Source organism: Coffea arabica, chromosome 7e (genome assembly GCF_036785885.1).
Source record: "Coffea arabica cultivar ET-39 chromosome 7e, Coffea Arabica ET-39 HiFi, whole genome shotgun sequence".
Classification (NCBI taxonomy): domain Eukaryota; kingdom Viridiplantae; phylum Streptophyta; class Magnoliopsida; order Gentianales; family Rubiaceae; genus Coffea; species Coffea arabica.
The window spans coordinates 2,039,298-2,058,555 of NC_092323.1; the positions used below are offsets into that span (position 1 = coordinate 2,039,298).

General features: G+C 44.4%; 2 protein-coding genes across 4 annotated transcripts; one reads left to right on the plus strand and one right to left on the minus strand.

Annotated features, from left to right (window-relative positions):
* Positions 1–7,872: 7,872 nt before the first annotated feature.
* On the plus strand, positions 7,873–12,382 carry LOC113722974 (uncharacterized). Its single transcript, XM_072059482.1, has 9 exons — positions 7,873–9,032; positions 9,401–9,456; positions 9,561–9,643; positions 9,843–9,921; positions 10,104–10,214; positions 10,406–10,515; positions 11,012–11,095; positions 11,303–11,340; positions 12,050–12,382. The coding sequence occupies exons 1-9, from the start codon at positions 8,015–8,017 to the stop codon at positions 12,118–12,120; spliced, it is 1,650 nt and encodes a 549-aa protein (XP_071915583.1). The 5' UTR covers positions 7,873–8,014; the 3' UTR covers positions 12,121–12,382.
* A 282-nt stretch (positions 12,383–12,664) lies between these two features.
* LOC113722973 (uncharacterized) lies at positions 12,665–18,472 on the minus strand. 3 transcript variants are annotated; one of them, XM_072059483.1, is made up of 15 exons: positions 17,813–18,472; positions 17,189–17,349; positions 16,831–16,942; positions 16,550–16,696; positions 15,466–15,570; positions 14,741–14,824; positions 14,493–14,608; positions 14,302–14,403; positions 14,104–14,217; positions 13,941–13,997; positions 13,777–13,843; positions 13,547–13,600; positions 13,374–13,448; positions 13,262–13,297; positions 12,665–12,971 (listed from the first exon to the last, which is right to left on the minus strand). In XM_072059483.1, exons 2-15 carry the CDS (start codon positions 17,221–17,223, stop codon positions 12,858–12,860), a joined length of 1,218 nt encoding a protein of 405 aa, XP_071915584.1. In that variant the 5' UTR covers positions 17,224–17,349; positions 17,813–18,472; the 3' UTR covers positions 12,665–12,857. The 3 variants fall into 3 exon arrangements, with proteins under 3 accessions (XP_071915584.1, XP_071915585.1, XP_071915586.1); XM_072059484.1 differs by lacking the exon at positions 15,466–15,570 and having other exon boundaries at positions 17,813–18,091; XM_072059485.1 differs by lacking the exons at positions 16,831–16,942; positions 17,813–18,472 and having other exon boundaries at positions 17,189–17,327.
* Between the last annotated feature and the right edge of the window lie 786 nt (positions 18,473–19,258).

The window sequence follows — 19,258 nt, forward strand, 5'->3', positions numbered from 1 at the left end:
ACAGCAGAAGGCAGCTGGGCTGTCTGCTCAGGCGGAGGCAGCCAGGGCTGAGGGAAGCCAGGAGGGCGTGCGGACCTTCCTCAGGTCCGAGGAATTCAGGGGCGACCTGGCCATCCTGAATACCCCCGTTCTGCAGCATGGGTATTCCCAGGCCCTGCAGGAAGTGCAAGGGCTAGGTTTGCCCGGGTTCGACTTGGGAAACTTTCCCAGCTACAATCCCCTGGCCGTGGAGCAGCTCGACCGCCTGGTGGAGGGCTACACGCACGGACGGAAACTGACCACCTGGTTGCCGACCCCCTGCTGCCAGTGACCACCCCCGAATCCGAGCAGGAGGAGGAGGAGGGTGAAAACTAGAATAGGGCTTAGGGTAGAACCCGAACTGTCAGTAGGCAGTTTGTTTTGTATGAGCTCTGCTCTTCGTTGTACAGTTTTTATTGAATGAAATGAAAGCCTTCCTTTTGCTTTATACTTAGTCGCATTTCGCAAAGTTTCTCATAACCAGACACATCGGTGTGGCTCTATGCCGACCTAAATGAGCTATTCCCTAAGATGAAATAACTTATTAGCCAAATACATTAACATTAATCAAATTCTTGACCTTGAGACGAACTGTCATGCGCGAGCTTAACGGAAAATCCTCAGGTTGGAATTGTGCCAGGTACGCGGGACCTCCTCGCCGCTGAGGTGAGTTAGCTTGCAGTATCCAGCTCGGTCTGCCTCCTTCACCACGTAGGGTCCTTCCCAGTTTGGATCCAGCTTGCCCGTGCCCTGAAGCCGACTTACGCTGTTCTTCCTCAGGACCAGATCCCCTGGCTTGAAAGATAGGGGCCTCACCCTAGCATTGTAGTATCGCGCAACCTGTCCTTTATACTTAGCCATGCGTATATGTAAGAGCCCGGTGCAACCCAAAGAGTACAAACAAATTCACAATGATGCACAAAGATATATCAAATTTAAGCACAATAAAGAAAACTTAATTAAAGAGAAAGGATAAGAAATGCAAACCAATAGCCTCTTCAATTGATGGCGATGCTAACCAAGATGTACAAGTGAAGGCTCACTCCTTCCTCACCCCAAATACTCTTTGGTTGAGCCAAGGAGTTTTACAACAATTCTAGTTAACCCTCAACAACCTACACTTGAAAGATCACTCACCCAATTAAGAACTATTTTATACAAATGAGGCAACCTTCACCAAGGTTTTACCACTTCAAGTGATAGGTTCACCTTCACCAAGGTTTTACTCCTCCTAGAGAATAACCTTCACTTGAGCAACCTCACAACCCAACTTCCCCAACCCCTTATACAACCAACAAAGAATCTTTCTACTCAAAATCTCACTTGTAAGCTTGTATATTGTGTTGGCAAAAGTCTCTAGTCTTCTTGTGCTTTGGGGTTTTTATAGAAGGTGAGAAATGGCTCCAAAAGACTCTCCAACGGTCAAATATTAATTGCTGTCAAAACTAGCCGTTGGCCTGTCGGACGTCCGACAGGTGCCTGTCAGACGTCCGAACCACCTGTCGGACGTCCGAACCCTGCGTCCGAACGTAGGCAGAGAGTCATCAAATCTTTGCGAAATTTCTCGGACGTCCGATGTGATCGATGTGCGTCCGAGGCGTGCGTCCGATCCTTCCGGACGTCCGATGCTTCCTCACGAGCGTCCGACAGAGTTTCCTTCTTGATGTTCTTCATCCTTTCGGACGTCCGATAGTTTCCTTTTGGCCGTCCGACATGAGTGACCTGATTTTGCTTCTTCATTTGGTTGGTTTTCTTTCCTTGACACCATTGAACCTGATTCTAACAAATTTCTCACATAAAAACATTAGACCAAATCTACATTTTGGTTTGTTAATCATCAAAACCAAGGATTGATCGACCAAGGTCAACAGTATAGCCGCCTCTTCTCTCCTTCCTTCCAGCAAATCCAAGTTAAGACGCAGCTCGTCTTCATTGTCCTGAGCTATGAAGTTCTGAACCCTGCCCGAAGGCACGCCTATCTCTGCAGGGATCACAGCCTCTGCTCCATAGGTCAGAACGAAAGGGGTCTCCTGAGTGGCAGTTCGGGGAGTGGTTCGGTAGGCCCATAGTATGGTGGGCAGCTCGTCCAGCCACCCAGCTCGAGCGGACTCCATCCGCGTCTTCAAACCATGCAGGATAGTCCTGTTAACGTTTTCGACCTGCCCATTGGCTTGGGGATGACCTACCGAGGTGAAGTGCTGCCGGATTCCGAGCTCCGTGCACCAACCTTGGAGAGAATTGTCCGCGAACTGTCGTCCATTGTCTGAGACTAGGACCCGAGATATACCAAATCGACAAACAATGTTTCTCCAGAGAAATTTCTGAACCGACCTGCTGCTGATGGTGGTAAGGAGCTCGGCCTCCACCCACTTGGTGAAGTAGTCCACAGCCACCACCACGTGCTCATAGCCCCCAGGAGCTCGGAGGAACGGACCCATCAAGTCTATCCCCCACTGGAAGAAAGGCCAAGGGCTCTGAAGAGGCGCCATTTCCTGAGTTGGGGCGTGGTGGATCGGAGCGTGCAGTTGGCAGGATTTGCACCGAGCTACTAGTTCGGCAGAGTCCAAGAAGATAGTGGGCCAGTAATACCCAGACAACATTCCTTTTTTGGCCAAAACTCTTGGTCCGACGTAGTTCCCGCAGATACCTTCATGCAGCTCAAGCAAGATATACTCTCCTTCCCCCGGAGTCACGCACCTCAACCATGGACGCAGATAGGATTTCTTGTAAAGCACCCCATTCGAGAACTCGTATCCCCGCGATTTAAGAAGGATCCGTCGTGCCTCCACCCGACTTGAGGGGAGCTCTCCATTGGCCAGGTATCGCACGAGGGGATCCATCCAGGAGCTCACTACTTGAATAACGGCCGCGTCTACCTGATCATATGCCCGATTCCTGACGACCTCCACCAAGACCTCTTTGTTCAATGTGCCCACTGAGGTGGAGGCGAGCTTGGACAGTGCGTCTGCCCTCTTATTCTGGCTTCGCGGGACCTGCTCGAGCGTGAACAGTTTGAACTGAGCTCTCAGCTCATGCACTTTTGCGACGTACCTTCTTAGTGGCTCCTCTTTGACTTCATAACTTCCCCCTACCTGATTTACTATCAGCTGCAAGTCGCTGTAGACTTCTATTGATTCGGCCCCCAGCTTTCGAGCTATCACCATCCCCGCGACCAGGGCCTCGTACTCGGACTCGTTGTTGGAAGCCCTGAAATCAAACCTCAGGGCGTAGGCCAACTCATCCCCCATGGGGCTAGTCAAGAGAAGTCCCGCTCCGCATCCTTCCTGGCTCGACGACCCATCTACGAACAGTGTCCAAGTCGGAATGGTCTGATCGACCTTGCCAGTGGCCTGTTCAATCTCGACAGCCTCTTTGGCCTGTTCAGCCTCCGCTGCGTCTCCGATCCGTTTGGCCTGGGATTCCCTTGTGGCCTGTCCGACCTTGGCAGGTCCTTCGGCCTCGACTGCATCTATGGTCTGCTTGGCCTCGGAAGTCTTGGTGGCTTGCTCGACCTGGGCAGCTTTTCCGGCCTGACTGGCCTCGGCTGCGTCTTGGGCCTTGGAGGTTTGCGCGACCTCGACAGCTTCTCCGACCTGCTTGGCCTTAGCTGTGTCTCTGGTCCGTTCGACCTGTGATTCCCGTGGCCCGAAGGAGACCCCTTCGGCTATAAAATCCGCCAAGGCTTGGGCCTTAATGGCCGTGCGAGGTTGGTAGCTGAGGTCGTACTCAGACAGCTCCACAGCCCACCTCACCATTCTCCCTGACGCATCAGGCTTGGAAAGAATTTGTTTGAGCGGCTGGTCGGTCATAACCACCACGGGGTGGGCTTGAAAATACGACCTAAGCTTCCGAGCCGCGTGAACTAATGCCAAAATATACCGCTCAATCGAGGCGTACCTTGGCTCCGCGCCCTGCAGGGCTCGGCTGACATAGTATACGGGCTTCTGGATCTTGCCTTCTTCCCGAACTAGCACCGCACTGATTGCCTCCTCCCCTACTGCTAGATAGATAAATAAGATCTCTCCGTGTGCGGGAGAGGTCAAGGCTGGCAACCGAACGATGTGGGCTTTTAGCTCGTCGAATGCTCGCTGGCACTCGGGGGTCCACTCAAACTGGGGACCTCTTCGCAGGGCCCTGAAGAAGGGGGAACCCCGAACTGCAGATTTTGACAAGAACCTGCTCAGGGCCGCCATCCTGCCAGCTAGCCGTTGGACCTCTTTTATGTTTCGGGGAGGAGCCATGTCCATGATAGCTTTTACCTTGTCGGGATTAGCTCTTACCCCGTCCTTGGATATCATGTACCCCAAGAACTTGCCCGACCTAACCCCGAAAGTGCACTTCTTAGGGTTCAGCCGCATGCGCGAGCTCCGTAGGACGTCAAAGATCTCTCTGAGGTCGTTGACGAACTGCTCCTGAGTTCGTCTTTTCACCAGCATGTCATCAACGTATACCTCCATGTTGCGGCCGATCTGGTTTTTGAATAACTTGTTGACCAGCCGTTGATAGGTCGCGCCGGCGTTCTTCAATCCGAATGGCATGGTGGTATAGCAGTACGTACCGTACTCGGTGATGAAGGCAGTCTTCTCTTTATCCTCCTCGTCCAGGGCTATCTGGTGATATTCTTTGAAGGCGTCCAGAAAGCAGAAAATCTCGCAGCCAATAGTTGAATCGACCAGCTGATCGATGTGAGGGAGGGGGTAACAGTCCTTGGGACAGGCTTTATTCAGGTCGGTGAAGTCTACGCACATCCGCCACGCCCTGTCCTCCTTTTTCACCAGCACTGGGTTGGCTAGCCAGGTCGGGTAGTAGATCTCTTTCACAATTTTGGCCTCCAACAGCTTGCCGACCTCCTCCTTGACGACCTCATTCCGTTCAGGCGCGAAATTCCTTTTCTTTTGCTTTACTGGTCGAGCGTTTGGATCCACGTGCAACTTATGGACTGCCAGCTCGGGAGGGACACCGGGCATATCGTCTGCACTCCAAGCAAAGATCTCTTCGTACTCCTCCAGAAGGGACTCCAGAGCTCTCCGCGCTGGCTCGTTTAGGCCCGATCCGACCCTGACCACTCGATCAGGTCGCTCTAGGCAAATGGGCACTTCAACCAGACTCTCGTCCGTCTCCAACCTCTCCTCCTTCTCAATAGGCTCCCAGAGCTCCAGAAGGACTGTCTGCGCCACTAGCTTCTCCTTACCCTTGAGGGTTGCGATATAGCAGGCTCGTGCTACCTCCGGGTCTCCCAGCACCTCGGCCACCCCATCAGGCGTTGGAAACTTCATGCTTAGGTGCAAAGTTGAGCAGACAGCTCGGAGTGCGTTTAAGGTTGGACGCCCTAGTATCATGTTGTAGGAGGACGGCTCCTTTACCACTGCGAAGTTCACCGAAATAGTTCGGCACTTCGGTGATTCCCCTATAGTGATCGTGAGAGTTATCATTCCCTCTGGTCTTACGGGCGGACCTGCAAATCCTATCAGGGGAGTACGAACTGGGATGAGCTGCTTGTCCTCCAGCTGCAGCTCTTTAAAAGTTTTGTAGTACAGCACGTCGATGGCGCTCCCGTTGTCGATGTATACCTTCTTTACTTTGTAGTTGCACGTGATGACCTCTATCACAATTGCCTCATGGTTGTTGGAGGCTAAAGGTACCGCGTCCTTTGGTCCATAGACGATCTCCTCGTACATCTTCAAACGTTTGTTCGAGCTCTCCCCGGTGGGGGGAGGCCGATTGTTCCGCCGAGCCGTATGGCTATCTCCCCCTGCAGGTCCCCCTGCGATGGTGTTGATCACCCTGGCTAGGTTCTGAACCCCCTGCTCCGGAGTCCGATCACGGGGACCTCGAGGTCGGTCGTGCGAGCTGGTCGCCCGGTCTCGCTTGAACCCCCCTGGCCTCTGATCTGCTCGTCCGTCACGGACGAACTGCCCGAGATGGCCTCTTCGTATCAGCTTTTCGATCTCCTTCTTGAGGTGTCGGCAGTCCTCAGTATCGTGTCCGACGTCTCGGTGGTAAGCGCAGTACAAGTCCTGATCCCGTCTGCTTTTGTCTCCAGCCAAGGGTCGGGGAGGTCGGGGAGGTCGGGAAAGTCCCTGCTGCTCCATTACTGCAAGGACCCGAGCTCTGGGGGCCGTGAGGGAAGTCCAAGGCTTATCTCCCCCCAGGGGCCGGCTTCTCGGCGGAGGGTCATAGGTATTCTTCCGCCCCTGGTCACGTCGCACGTCTCCCTGATCGGTGGTCCTTCGGCGCTTGTCATCCCTTTGTCTTTCCTGCGCGCTTTTCAAGCGATTGGCCTCCTCCGCATTGGCCTTCTCGTGAGCTCGGTCCAGCATCTCCCGGACTGACCTGGGCGGTCTCTCCACGAGCTCAGTGTATAGCTTCTGCTTCCGCAGCCCGTGAATGAAGGCGGTCATCACCACCTTGTCATCTCGGTCGCGAACCTGGAGGGATTCGTTATTGAATCGCACCATGTATTCGCGCAGTGATTCCTCAGTCCTTTGCTGGATGGTCATGAGGTGAGCGGTACTTTTAGAGAAGGCTCGCGAAGAAACGAACTGCGCGGAGAACAGTCGCGCGAGTTGGGTAAAGGACCTGATCGATCTGGGCAGGAGCCCCTGGAACCACTATCGGGCCCTTCCTTCTAGGAACATCGGGAAGGTCTTGCATCTGACCGCATCCGCGGCCGTTTGTAGGCGCATCTGCGTCATGAACACGAACAGGTGGTCTTCCGGATCCGTAGTTGCGTCGTAGGGCTTCATGTTTGGGATTTTGAACTTTGCGGGTAGCTGGTAGTCCTCGATATCGAGCACAAAGGGGGAGGCGATGTACCTATCCGCCTCGGGGTCCAGCAGCAGGTCCAGCTCGTCCTGCACCTGTTGCCTCTCCCTCAGGGGAGAGAGCCTTCGGACGGGCTCCGGGTGTTCAGTTCGGGAGTTTTTGTGAGAGGGCTCTACGACCTCGACCTGCTCACGCGTGAGTTCCCGATGCGCCCGCTTGGCCCCGTGATTGGGGCTCCCAGTTCGGGACTCTGACAGGTCGGCTCCCTGGACCTTAGGCTCCTTGTCGGACTGTCCTCCCGACTGCCCTTTGAGGTAGTTCATGATCGCCTCGAAGGTGGGCAGGTTTGCTGCCACCGTTTGAACCAACTGTTCGGGCGGAATTCGTGAGGGCCCCGCCCCTCCTTCTTCGGGTATCGGGTCCCGGTGAGAGTTTTGGGGGCCGCTTCGCTCCATCCCCTTGGATCCACCAGCTTTTCTCTGAGACCTGGTTTTCGGCATGATTCGCGAAGAAAAGTAACGTGTTCCCACAGACGGCGCCAATTGATGCGACTGCCGAAGTGAAGGTCCGACCTGGCCTGGTGCCTGGGGAGCGAGCTGGAGCGTTTGACCTGCACGTGGGCGAGCTGCGGGGCTAAGTCCCCTGGAGCAACTCCGACGATCAAGTCAGAAGGGGATTCGTAAGTAAGAGAGTAGAGTTTGTACTATGAATAGCGTACCTTGTGTTTTTCCCATGCGTGGTATTTATAGGATCACATATAGTAGTCTCCTAGTAGAATAGGGAGTCCTTATGGGAGCAGAACTCTCCCTAGGGCTCCATAACTCAGTTAAGGCGTGCTTGGGCTCTGCAGCCCGCGCGGCCCATCCGCTTGGGGAGACCGCGCCCTCTGGGCCGCCAAGCCGACCTGCTGGGCCGAGAACCTCCTACTAGCCGAGCTTGCGGGCCGGGCCGACGTGCACGTGGGCCCTACTACAGATGACACGAGGGATGAAGCGTGAAAGAGAGAGAGGCTAGTTAAGTCCGGTGCTTAAAAATATCTCCAAAAGAATGAGTTGAACGACGAGAGAGGGAGAGAGAGAGATATATGCTTGTTCATGTCCAGCACAAAAAAAAAAATCAGTTGCCGCTAATGCTCCATCAGTTCATTGCGCTCCCTTGCACAGCTACACGAGAGCCAAAACACTGGGGGACTTTGCTGGTCGATCCACTCTGAGCCTGAGGGAGTGCAGCTATGGCAAAGTCGGCGTTCGTAACCACCCGCGTCTCTCGCATCTTCAGCCATACAACTCCCTCCTTCTCGTCCTCATACATAAAGTTGAAGCTACGCCCATCACGCCTTCTCTCCCTTCCCTCCTCAAAATTCAACCACCCATCTCCTTTGGTACCTGAAACCCTCTCCTACTCCACCACCCCTGCAACTCCCTTCCCTCTCCAATACGACATGATTGTCTCCCGCCCAGCCCACCAGCTGCACCACCCCTCTCCAACCCACCCCTGCCGCCGACTCACCTCACCCAAATCAAAACCACCCGACGATTCACATCCTGGTTCCTCTGAAGAACTCGGTTTTGACGATTGGGTGGATAAGAAATTAAACTCCAGCACCACGCCATCGTCATCTTCTTCATCGTCTGAGCATGACGCGATTGCGTTGGACAGGTCTAAAAGGAAATATTACAGTAAGAGGAGGAAGAGAATGTACGGTTCAGATTCAGAGGACGAAAGTAATCGCCGAGACGACAACGATTTTGTTGAACTAAAGCAAGAAGTCGTGGAGCTTCGCACATTGCACAAGCGAGAAGAGGAGCTGTACTTTTACGATTCTTTTGCATATCCTTGGGAAAAAGACAAGCATTATAAAATGGTTTATCAGCTGGAGAAGAAGTATTTTCCTGATCAGGGCTTTGATAAGGCGTTTCTGGCACCCGGGCAGCAGTCGAACCAGAGGGGAAAGAAGAAAGCTAATAAGAGTGGAATTAGGAGCACTGAAGCAAAATCCAAGGAAGTGAAGGATAAAGGGATCGTGTTCTTTGATGATGAGGAGAAATTTGCTGAGAGAGATGATAATGCCATTCAAGTTGAGGTTTCAGAGAAGAAAGTTGAGGAGTTCTTCAAGTGTTTGAAGAAAGTTCCCAATAAAGAGACTGACGTTGCTAATGCTGAACCGTTTCTTTCGTCTAGGAGTCGTGGTCTTCCACCCAAGTGGGATACCACTGCAGGCACCGTGGTTCTGGTCAATAAACCAAAGGGTGAGCCTGTCTCTTACCCTTCTTAGGTTCTTCTTTGGTTGGTTGATAACCTGAAATGGTGATTTTTGGTAGCTGAATTGATTCAAATTTAATTTGGAATGGAAGTGGTGTAAAATGTGTGTGCTGGATACAATCCTATCCACTGAGAAAAACTGGATTTGAAGCGCTGAAATTGGTTGATTTCATTCAGGTGCTCATCCAGATAAATCTATAACAGGACAAGTCATTTAAAACTTTAAGTGGAATAATTTCTTATCTTTATGTTATCCTTATAAAATAGTCGCGAAAAGAACTTTTGTCTGAGTTGATTTTACTTGGGTTCTTTTACTAAACAATCCAATGACTTAGAAGTCCAGTTTAGCCCGCAGGTTGGACTTCCTTTACGGTTTGTGGAAAGCTGCGTCGCCTGGTCAATGTTAAAAAGGTTCTTCCTAATATTTAACTGCTGTCTACTTTTCCTCTTCTGACTCCATTTTCATTTGTTTTTGTGTTTCTTCATCCAAATTTCCTCTGAATCAATTGTTATAGGTGGGACATGCTGGAACTCTTGATCCCATGGCAACTGGTTTATTAATTGTGTGTGTTGGTAAAGCAACAAAAGTTGTTGACAGGTGAACTGGCAATGTGTTTAGATGTTGGGAAGCTAGCAGATAATTTAGTATTTTTGGGAAAGTCCCATTCCCTGTAGTTTCTTTCATTCTGCTAAAACATCTTATCTGATCTGGCATATAGTTTCCCCCTATCAGTCATTTCATATAACAATACTTAAAAGGAATGACTTTCTCTACATAGTTGAATGTTATATTGCAGGTATCAGGGTATGATTAAGGGTTACAGTGGGATTTTCCGCTTAGGAGAAGCCACCTCGACTTGGGATGCTGATTCACCAGTGTGTTAGATTTTTTTCAATTTGCTATTGTCATTTCTTTTCTAAGTTTTAACAGTAAACGTAATATCAAGACTATTTTCCCCCTTTTACTTGTATTAACCATATAAACCAGCAATACTGCTTGGGAATTTAAAGAGTTTTTGTCACCTCATGTCTTGATCGCCTTGAATTATCTTATCCAGGTTATTCAACGCGAACCCTGGGAACACATCAGGGATGAAGACATAAAGAAAATTGCTGCATCACTTTGTGGCGAAATATGGCAAGTCCCCCCAATGTTCTCCGCAATTAAAGTAAGAAATTTGCGAGTGGTTTTTGGATGTCTTGATATTATTTGTTTTAGAGATGTTTTAATGCCATTGGCTCTCTATTTTTCTATTCTGCTTGTGTTTCATTGCGAGGTCTTGTTGCTCGTTTGTCTTGTCACAGCTAATTTCCATTGGACTTTGACAGCTTAATTGCTTTGCTATTTTCCTTTTGGTAGGTTGGTGGGGAGAAGATGTATGAGAAAGCAAGAAGAGGAGAAAGTACTGAACTTTCACCAAGACGAATTTCGATTTTCCAGTTTCATGTGGAGCGAAGCCTAGAGGACCGGTAACGTACAATTTATACTGCAATTTATGACTGTAATGTACAAGTTTGATGCAGTTTGTTCAAGTTTATAGTATACGGAGATACCACAGTGTCATTTGGGGTACCATATCAGTGTAAATTATTGGATAAATGTGGCTGTTTCATACCATCTATCCTTATATTTCTGACTACAATAGACAGGAGCATTTCTATTCAACAGTTGTAGTCTTACCCAGCAATGTGTGTCTGCATGCTTGATGCTTGTCCAAATGTGTTGGTTTCAAGTAGATATGCATTCAAAGTTCAGAATGTGGCACAAAGATACATGAGCTTTTTTATATGCCGAATGAACTTTGACATGATTCGTGTTTGTTTACCACGACTGAACAGGGCATGTTCTGCAGTGTGGAAATTGACCATTTTACCTGCCAATATGGAGTCTTGAAGTTATTGTTTATTTTTTCTTCTTGTTGGCACATGACTTGCAAAGATATATTTGTGATGTTGTTTGTTGCAGGCAAAATGTGATATTTCGGGTGACTTGCTCTAAAGGAACGTATATTAGATCCCTATGTGCTGATTTTGGAAAGGCTCTTGGCAGGTAGTCTATAGCAGTACAACTTTACTTAGGATATCTACATTACTGTTGCCTTTTTCTAGAGTTTGCGTGGTTATTGCAGTTCCCTACTTGAAGTTGGAGATCGAAAATAACTGCTAGCCTTGTTTGTTGAGACTGTTCCCCTACAAATTTAGTGTAGCTCTTTGTTTTAATCTGGTGATGCCTAATTTAGTTCATTTTTACTTGCAGCTGCGCTCATTTGACAGCTTTGCGAAGGGATGCAATTGGTACTTAGTGTTCTATATTTATTTTTGCTTCTTGATTGTTTAGTTTTTAAAAATGCTTTTTTGGTTGGTAATGCAAAAGAAAGTTCTATGAGTCTGGACATCATGTTGTATGATCTCTGAAATAGTGGGCATGAAAAAACGTTGGGGTTTGGCGGTTGGTTGTACATTGTTGGTAAACATAGAAATTATGAGGAAAATCTTAGCTCAACTTGTACAGACATTGGTTTCTCACTTAAGGGTCTCATACAGAACCTTGTTGGGCCCAAGAAAAAGAAAGCTTGCACATACATTTGAGACTCAATAGTGATTTAAGGCAAGGCATAGAACTAGCTCTCCTTAAATAGGCTGGAATCTTTGGTGTTGTGCTTTGTGGGAACAAAGTGCCACGTTAGCAAATAAGAATCTTATTAGCTGGGCATCTTAATTTTAAGCAGAGTGGGGGGAATAAGCGAACGCGACACGGATGTTATACGATCACTTGTAAAAATGAGCAATGCTTCGGTATAGGCATATGCTCTTAATGTATGTGCTCTTAATGTATTTGCTTATTGGCTGGAATATAATAGCAGTGTGTGACTACATCAATTTGAGGGTGCGATTGGAATGTGGAAACATGATGGCATTTCCCTCTCCTCCTCTCGCTTTTGATCCCTCTTATGTTCTTTTTGCTTTTCGTGTTCTCATCTCTCACCTTAACTTTCTATTGCAGGAGAATATTCAGCAGACGATGCCTGGGAGTTTCAAGAATTGGAGGAAGCAGTTGCCAAAGCATATCTCTAGTTGTTAACCAGCTATTTTGCCAGTGATAGTTACAAAAGATTCGTCAATACCTAATGAGTCATGAGTTAGCCTCACCAAGCTGGAAAAGGACCGATAATATCTCCATGACGTTGCCCAAAAAGGAGACATATTCTGCCTACTCTCCTACAAAATGAATAGAGATAATGTAGGACCAATACAAGAAGGGGAAAAAACGTATTGGGTTTAATTATTTGTTATTGAATTAGTATGATTTTAATCTGATTATTCTTATTAGGTATTAGATGGGTGATTGCTAACTGATTCAATGAACAATGGCTACGCAAGTAAGAAATTTTATTTCATTTTCTAAAAATTAAAAGGAACGGATGAAAGTAGAAACGGATTATCGCAAATTAATTTTGGCATCCTCGCTTTTCAATTCAAGTCTTCGTACGTGAGATTAGTTGAGAACATTTTAATTTACACCATCGGTGGCTGGATCTTCCGAAAATCTTCAGTTCAATGAAACTGACCGGAGAAATAAAGGTTGCTAGAAGAAGATAGTTTTTGCTCAAAAAATATATTTAGAAAAAAAAGAGAGAAGAAATTAGTTCCTCCCGCAAGCTGGTCTCACTATAACTTCACCGAAAAAGGGACTTAAATCAGACAAATTTATAACTTGCTGTTTTCTATCTCCCTGGAGCTCCTACCCTGATGGTTTGTAACCTCGGAAAAAATGACTGGATAATTACAAAGTTTTGTACAAAATGTTTCACCTAACGCGCAGTAGAATTAGGAGGATCAATTCCTTTTGCCAGATAATAGGCTCTCTCTGCAGCAGTCATGCGATCCTGAAACATTGTCCATTCTCTTCTACACCTCTCCCTTACCTGAGCAACAATGAGTAACGAACTTCAGCACACATCAAAATTCACTAGAGACCTCTTAAAGCCTACATATCAAGTTTCTCTTTCTTTTTCCCTTCTTGCCCATCCGTGAAAGGAGTTGGCAAGACGACTCAAAAACTCCTTGGCCTCGTGCACTATAAACTACTCCAATTCAGAAAACACCATTTAAACAAACATCAAAGAATCAAAGGCACATGGCTGAATGAGACTCAAGATGCTGTTGTATGTTGAGAGCATCAAAGACACAAACAAGATATAGACTTGTTGCTTACCCCTTCCCATGGAGCCTTACCGTTCTCTGCCTTGCCCTGTCAGAAGAAACAAAGATGTCACCACACTAATTTGACATAAATTAAATCATAACACAGAGGAGTTTGAAAAAACCTGGTTCCCAAGTGAAGGAACAGTTTGATGCACAATCCATTGAGAATCTACCACTCCTATTTTCTCATGAGCGGGCTATTTCAATTGAAAGATACAATGAGAAAGTGATGCTATAATATGTTACTAAAGCAAAGGGAACATGAGTATCGTTGCAAAAGCAAATAAATACTTGCCTCTACACATTTCCGAAGAGCAAAATCAAGACCCCATCCATGGATTAAGTCATTCTGGAATTACAGAAGGTAACTATTTTCAGGTTTTCTTTCCTTATCTTGTCATACAAGGAGGTTTTAGGCCCTTATAAGGGCAAAGGGAGGGAAGGGGTGCTGAGAGAGGGGACTAGACAGATATCAATTTGACACGAATAGGATATTTGAAGAGAAACAAGAATACAATCTAGGACCTGAATCATATGCCAGACGCAGCGCCAAGCATCACGAGAAAAAACAGGTGCCATTATCTCAACAAATCTGTCCAAAGGAAATTGAAATTCATACATAATTTGCACGGGATGTGAAAAAGAAACTTCCAGCTATTTGTAATAATGGTGAATATTGATCTACATACGCTGCGCATGGGGGCAAATGAGGATCAGTGCACCAACCAGGTCTTTCCTCAGTTTCTCTGCAAGTAGTAAAAAAAAGTTGCAAATTATTAGTTGAATTGTTAAAGCAGTAAATTCACCTGGTTTGACAAATGAAAACACATCTAAAGAAAAATGCATAGGTACTTGTGAACTTCAGTGTCGTCTCGCTTTTTGGTCATCTGCCATGTTAATCCACTATTTGGTGCTAAACCAGGCTGCGAAATATCTAGACCATGCTTCTTTACCAATTTTATATACCTGCATACGGTTACTGATATTCAACTTTGCATCCCACAAACAAATGTTTAACTCACAGCATGATTTAGATTTTGCAGAACTTACTCCTCAAAGTCAAAGTTCTCCACTCCTAAGTCCTCATCCCAAATAAATATGTAGTCATAAGGTGCAATAATGTCAGGATGCAGAAAACGTTTGGCATACCACCTTGCACCACAGAAAACATGAGACTTCCATGGCCCTACATCATATATCTTTAAAAGCTCTAAACCATAAAGTCTCATGGCACAACTTACCATTTGGTTTGCTTCCGCACAGAAACATGGATAGCCCGCTTAGACCACTCAAATTCGTCCCATTCACTTGTTCGACCATCATAGTGAAACAGTAAAATGGTGAAGTTCTCTGACAGCTATCACGAATCATTAAGGATTGAACAACCACTAAGTGCATATCTTGATTTTCGAAAGCATAATGGTTTACACATAAAAGGCTGAAGAAGAGGGAAGAGAAGATGGGAAAAGAGCAAAAGAATATGTCCAACCTTTTTGGCAGCAGCATCAATATTTTTCCTCTGTTCATAGCCGACAGTAAAGGTAACAAGGTACCTTGGTCTGATAATCAAGTCCTGAAATATATTGTAACTAAATTTAAACCAATTGCACGAAATGGATATATATATACATACACACACATACACATTAACTACCATTAGAACATAAAAAATGTTTAACCAATTGAATTGTAACATGAAGAATTTCCACAAGAGAATGATGAAGAATAAGTTTTATGCCATTCTGGCAATGATATTGCACACAACATTTCTTAACAAGAAATGTTTTCTTCAAAGTAAATTCTTGTGAAGCACTAAGAACGATTCTTATATTCACTTTGATTTCAACTTCAGCAAGCCCTTAAATAGCACATTCTTAAGTATTTTAACGCCATTTGAACTCCACATTATCTTGCACAGTGATAGTACCCTATGTTTTCCAATTCTCTAGAATTTCTTAGAAATCTGCATAAAAAATGACCTTCCTAGTTTTAATAAGTTCCTTCAGTACCCAAAAGGTCTTCATTTTCCACAAATTATTTACAAGCAGTCCATTTTTTCTTTTCCCTTTTTGTGAGGAAAAATAAGACTTCGCAGGTCATCGACTCATCATGGAAGGAGGGAGAAAAAGTAGCAGGAAGAAAATGTTGAACACACCCAGAAATATGGACAAAATGGGTCTCCTGTTCGATGATAAATGGATTATAGGTACGCACCTCACTGGGTAGACCCCATAATCTGCGGAGGTATAGATCAGACTCCGATGCAATGATACCTGGGGGAAGTCTCTCAGCGCCTCGAGGATTTGTTGGAGACCAAATCTACATTATAACACTTGAAAATTGAACACTGGACCAAAATACAATGATGACACGCTTCCAATTTACAAGGCATTCCCATTATGATCCTCAAGTCTTAAAGTGTTATTTCAATTTAGTCTATTTTTTTGTTTCTTTAAATTCATGGCAGGTAAAGGACAACTCTCAGAAGCGGAGATAGTTTCAATACGATCCATGAGTTGTCCAGGGACTGGGCTAACTCAAAAAAACAATAAAAATTTCACGGACTTGTCTAAGGACTGGAATTCTAGACTCTCAAATGAAGATAAACGAACCATTTGAGATTACCTGTGAATTCAAAGAACTGAAAGTCAGATTTTCCATGAGACTTTAGACTACAGTCCTGAGTTTAGTAATCAACTAGAACCAGACTTGTGCTTTTCAAATAAATCTTGGGCTACTCTAGATGCAAACTGAAGACCAAAACACTTGTGCTTGTTAAAATATAACAGAAATATATATCATTGTACATTAAATGCAGTGGCAAAGTGAATCAGCAGTTAAAGTTCAACTTACCATATATCTGAAAACTCAATGTACAGAAATTCTATTTTGCCATAGAAGTTCTCCACTCATGCTTATAGTCACAGTTTTTGAGATTAATGAAAGTTTTGTAATAATCCAGAAAAATAATAGAAAACTAACTATCACCAGTATCAGATCATATGAACTATGCCTTTCATGTCTAGAGAACTTCACTTGGAAATATGACCGTAACTGATTAAAGTGATGTATTCCATACATGTTGGCAAGAGTTGCAGAAAAAAAACAATAATATTGCATCTACAAAGTTGTGTTGGAGAATAAATTTTTTTTAAAAAAAGAAAGACCGCCGCTTTATGTGAGCAAATGTATGGAAGACAGCCCCATGGCAACACAGGTGACAAATGAAACATTTAACATTAGCAGTGATTTTATCAGAGTAAGGGTAATAGAGTCACCATCATCGATAATTGCATACCTTTGTGCCATTCAGTTTGTGCATATTGGCTCTATTACCCTTAAGAGAGGACCAGACATTTAACAGTGCCTGAGTTGAGATCCCAGAGTACTTATCTTCAATATAAGTAAGATCAATGGACGGGAAAAGGCTTGATGCTATGTTCATCTGCAACATAAGAAAAAAGAAAAAAACTAGTTGAGTGAATTCCTGGAAAGTAAAGAGAGATTTAAATAGCTATGATATGAGGCACAGTCGGAAATTATTAACCAAAAAAGGGGAAAAAGAAAGTGGTTGCATGCCTTAGACAATGAGATTGTCGGAAAGGATACACCTAAAAAGAATCCAAAAACAATTCCTACAAAGGTTGTGACAAGCAGCCTCATTGTTTCATTTGGTCTTCTTACGTGCAAGCTGCAGCCAGGTTAATGGGTAAAAACATATCAGAATTAGTGTTGCTATGCTGAGACAGGTAAAAACAATCCTCAATATGTCATTGATTTCAGTTGTAGCTATGCTCAGACAGGAACTCAGGAAGAACACTCTAATCACCAGAATTAATCCTTATGATTTCTTTTAACCATGCAACATAATTCATCAAACAGGAACATTAAAGAAAAACCCTGTCCATTAGGGAAGAAAAAATACAAGTCACTGAACCTGTTACGCCTAGGAGTCCCCATATATGCCATCATTCTGTAAAAGCAAAATTGCGGAAATGCCAAAACAGTGAAACTTCAACTGCGCATGCCAATCAGCTTCCAGGTCTCTGCTCCTCCAGAAAAGAAATTCGTATCCTCATGGCATCATCTGAATCAACCCTGAAACTTAAATATTGCTATGTTAAAAAAAAAAAAAAAGACCTTTTCTTTTTTCCAACTCTTTGTGTTTTTGACTAAATATATCAGTGAATAATTAATTCCCCTAACCAAAATGGAATCTCCTTTCCTCAACCCTTATACATTTTTTTTTTCACTAAAAACACATAGGAAACCAAATAAACTGGACATAATCCTCTAATCAAAAGGAGTCGTTTTAATAATCACAGTAAAAATGGTATCTTTTTAATAATCGCAGTCAAAATTCACTAATTGATCAACTCTGCAAATCGGAACAGCCAACGAGAGAGTAAAAATCATGGTGCCATTTTCTAAATTTCCGGATCTTAATATGGTATAATACTAACTTACCGATTGTCAAATCCAAAATGTATATTATTTAGTATCAGCAGGGTGCTAATCATAAATGCATAAACAGTCAAAAGCATAAGCTTTTCTTGCTTACAAGGTTGCCAGCTGTCAACAAAATTCAAAAAGTCTCGGCCGGAACGGAAGAATCACACCGTGGAATTGCAAACTTCTTCTCCAGTCTGGTAAACTACCTGAGGGACCTGAATCTCCTCGAAAAATCTGGATCCTCAGTTCACCGATAAAAAGAAAACGAAGGGCCGAGCTGGCCCAACTTAATCTCAGAATCTGATGTCCACCTGGGGCAACGAACAATCCTTGAATAGAAGTAAAAGAACGGGAAGAGAACAATTTTATTTTAGTGATGGATGGAATTATCAAAGAAAAAGAAAAATTTTTGTCTCACAACGGCAAATGGACTTCAATTTTTTCTTTTCTCTCTCTTTTTTAAAATTTATTTTCCTTTCTTCCTCTTTAATCAGGCGTTTAAGATTACAATCGCACGGTGTTTAATAATGACGCCCTGATAATTCCACCGAATTGAGGTCAAGTCTTCTGTCGGGGCAATGCTTGCATGTATTACAACACTTATTTAACCCACTTTTTGATGGAAAATTTTGTGGTGGGATCCATTGAATGGCAAATCAAGACTTGGGATTTTGGTGTTTGTAGGGCTCCGATGTTTCGGTGTGGGACTGGGGAAAGATTAGCTAACTTTAGAATTTGATGATTCCCCGTATCCATGGGATCGTGTTTTCGTTCGTTTGGATGCAACTTTTTGGCTTATTATTGCGTCCTTTTTTCTTTGTTCAAATTATTACATTCTTTCAAAACTTTGAAAATTGCCTATAATAGTAGATGTTTTTTTTTTTTCTTTTTGTTAAACACGATAGACCTACACTGCTCTACACAAAGGATGGGAGGGGAGAAATAATAGGGCACCTACTATTATAGGTCAAGCTATGTATAATTGTATTTGATTTTGTTCTTTTAGGCACTTATTTTTTTACTAAAGAATATTCTGTCAATGGGGAAAAAAATAAAGAGTAATCCTGATACTTCCTGTTTGACAAGTGAATTTTTTGGGTGTTTGTCTAAAAATTTACAGTAACTTACTGTAGAAGTTTTTTAAAAAATTTTTAAAATGTGTATTTTTAAATATTTTGAGATGTATAGTTTAAAATTTTTGAAATTTTTTTGAAATTACTATAACTAAAGTTTTTAAAAAACTTTGTAGCAACAAACTTGACAAAAAATTGGCAAAAACTTACCTTCCAAACAAGGCCACAGTGGAGAACATTTCCATGCATTCGTAATTGCCCCACATGACGCATAGGCCTACTTTGGGACAATTGAAAATGAGAGAAAACTCTAAGTTAAGAAAGACAGATGACGACACCTTCCTTCCACGTTGTTTAAAGCGGCAAAAGAAATTTTTTTTATAAATATATATATTACTAATGTTTGTATTTGATTTATTCACCCTCAAATTTAAAATTAACGATTTTAGTGTAAGAGGCAAATTTGACAATTCAAATTATTT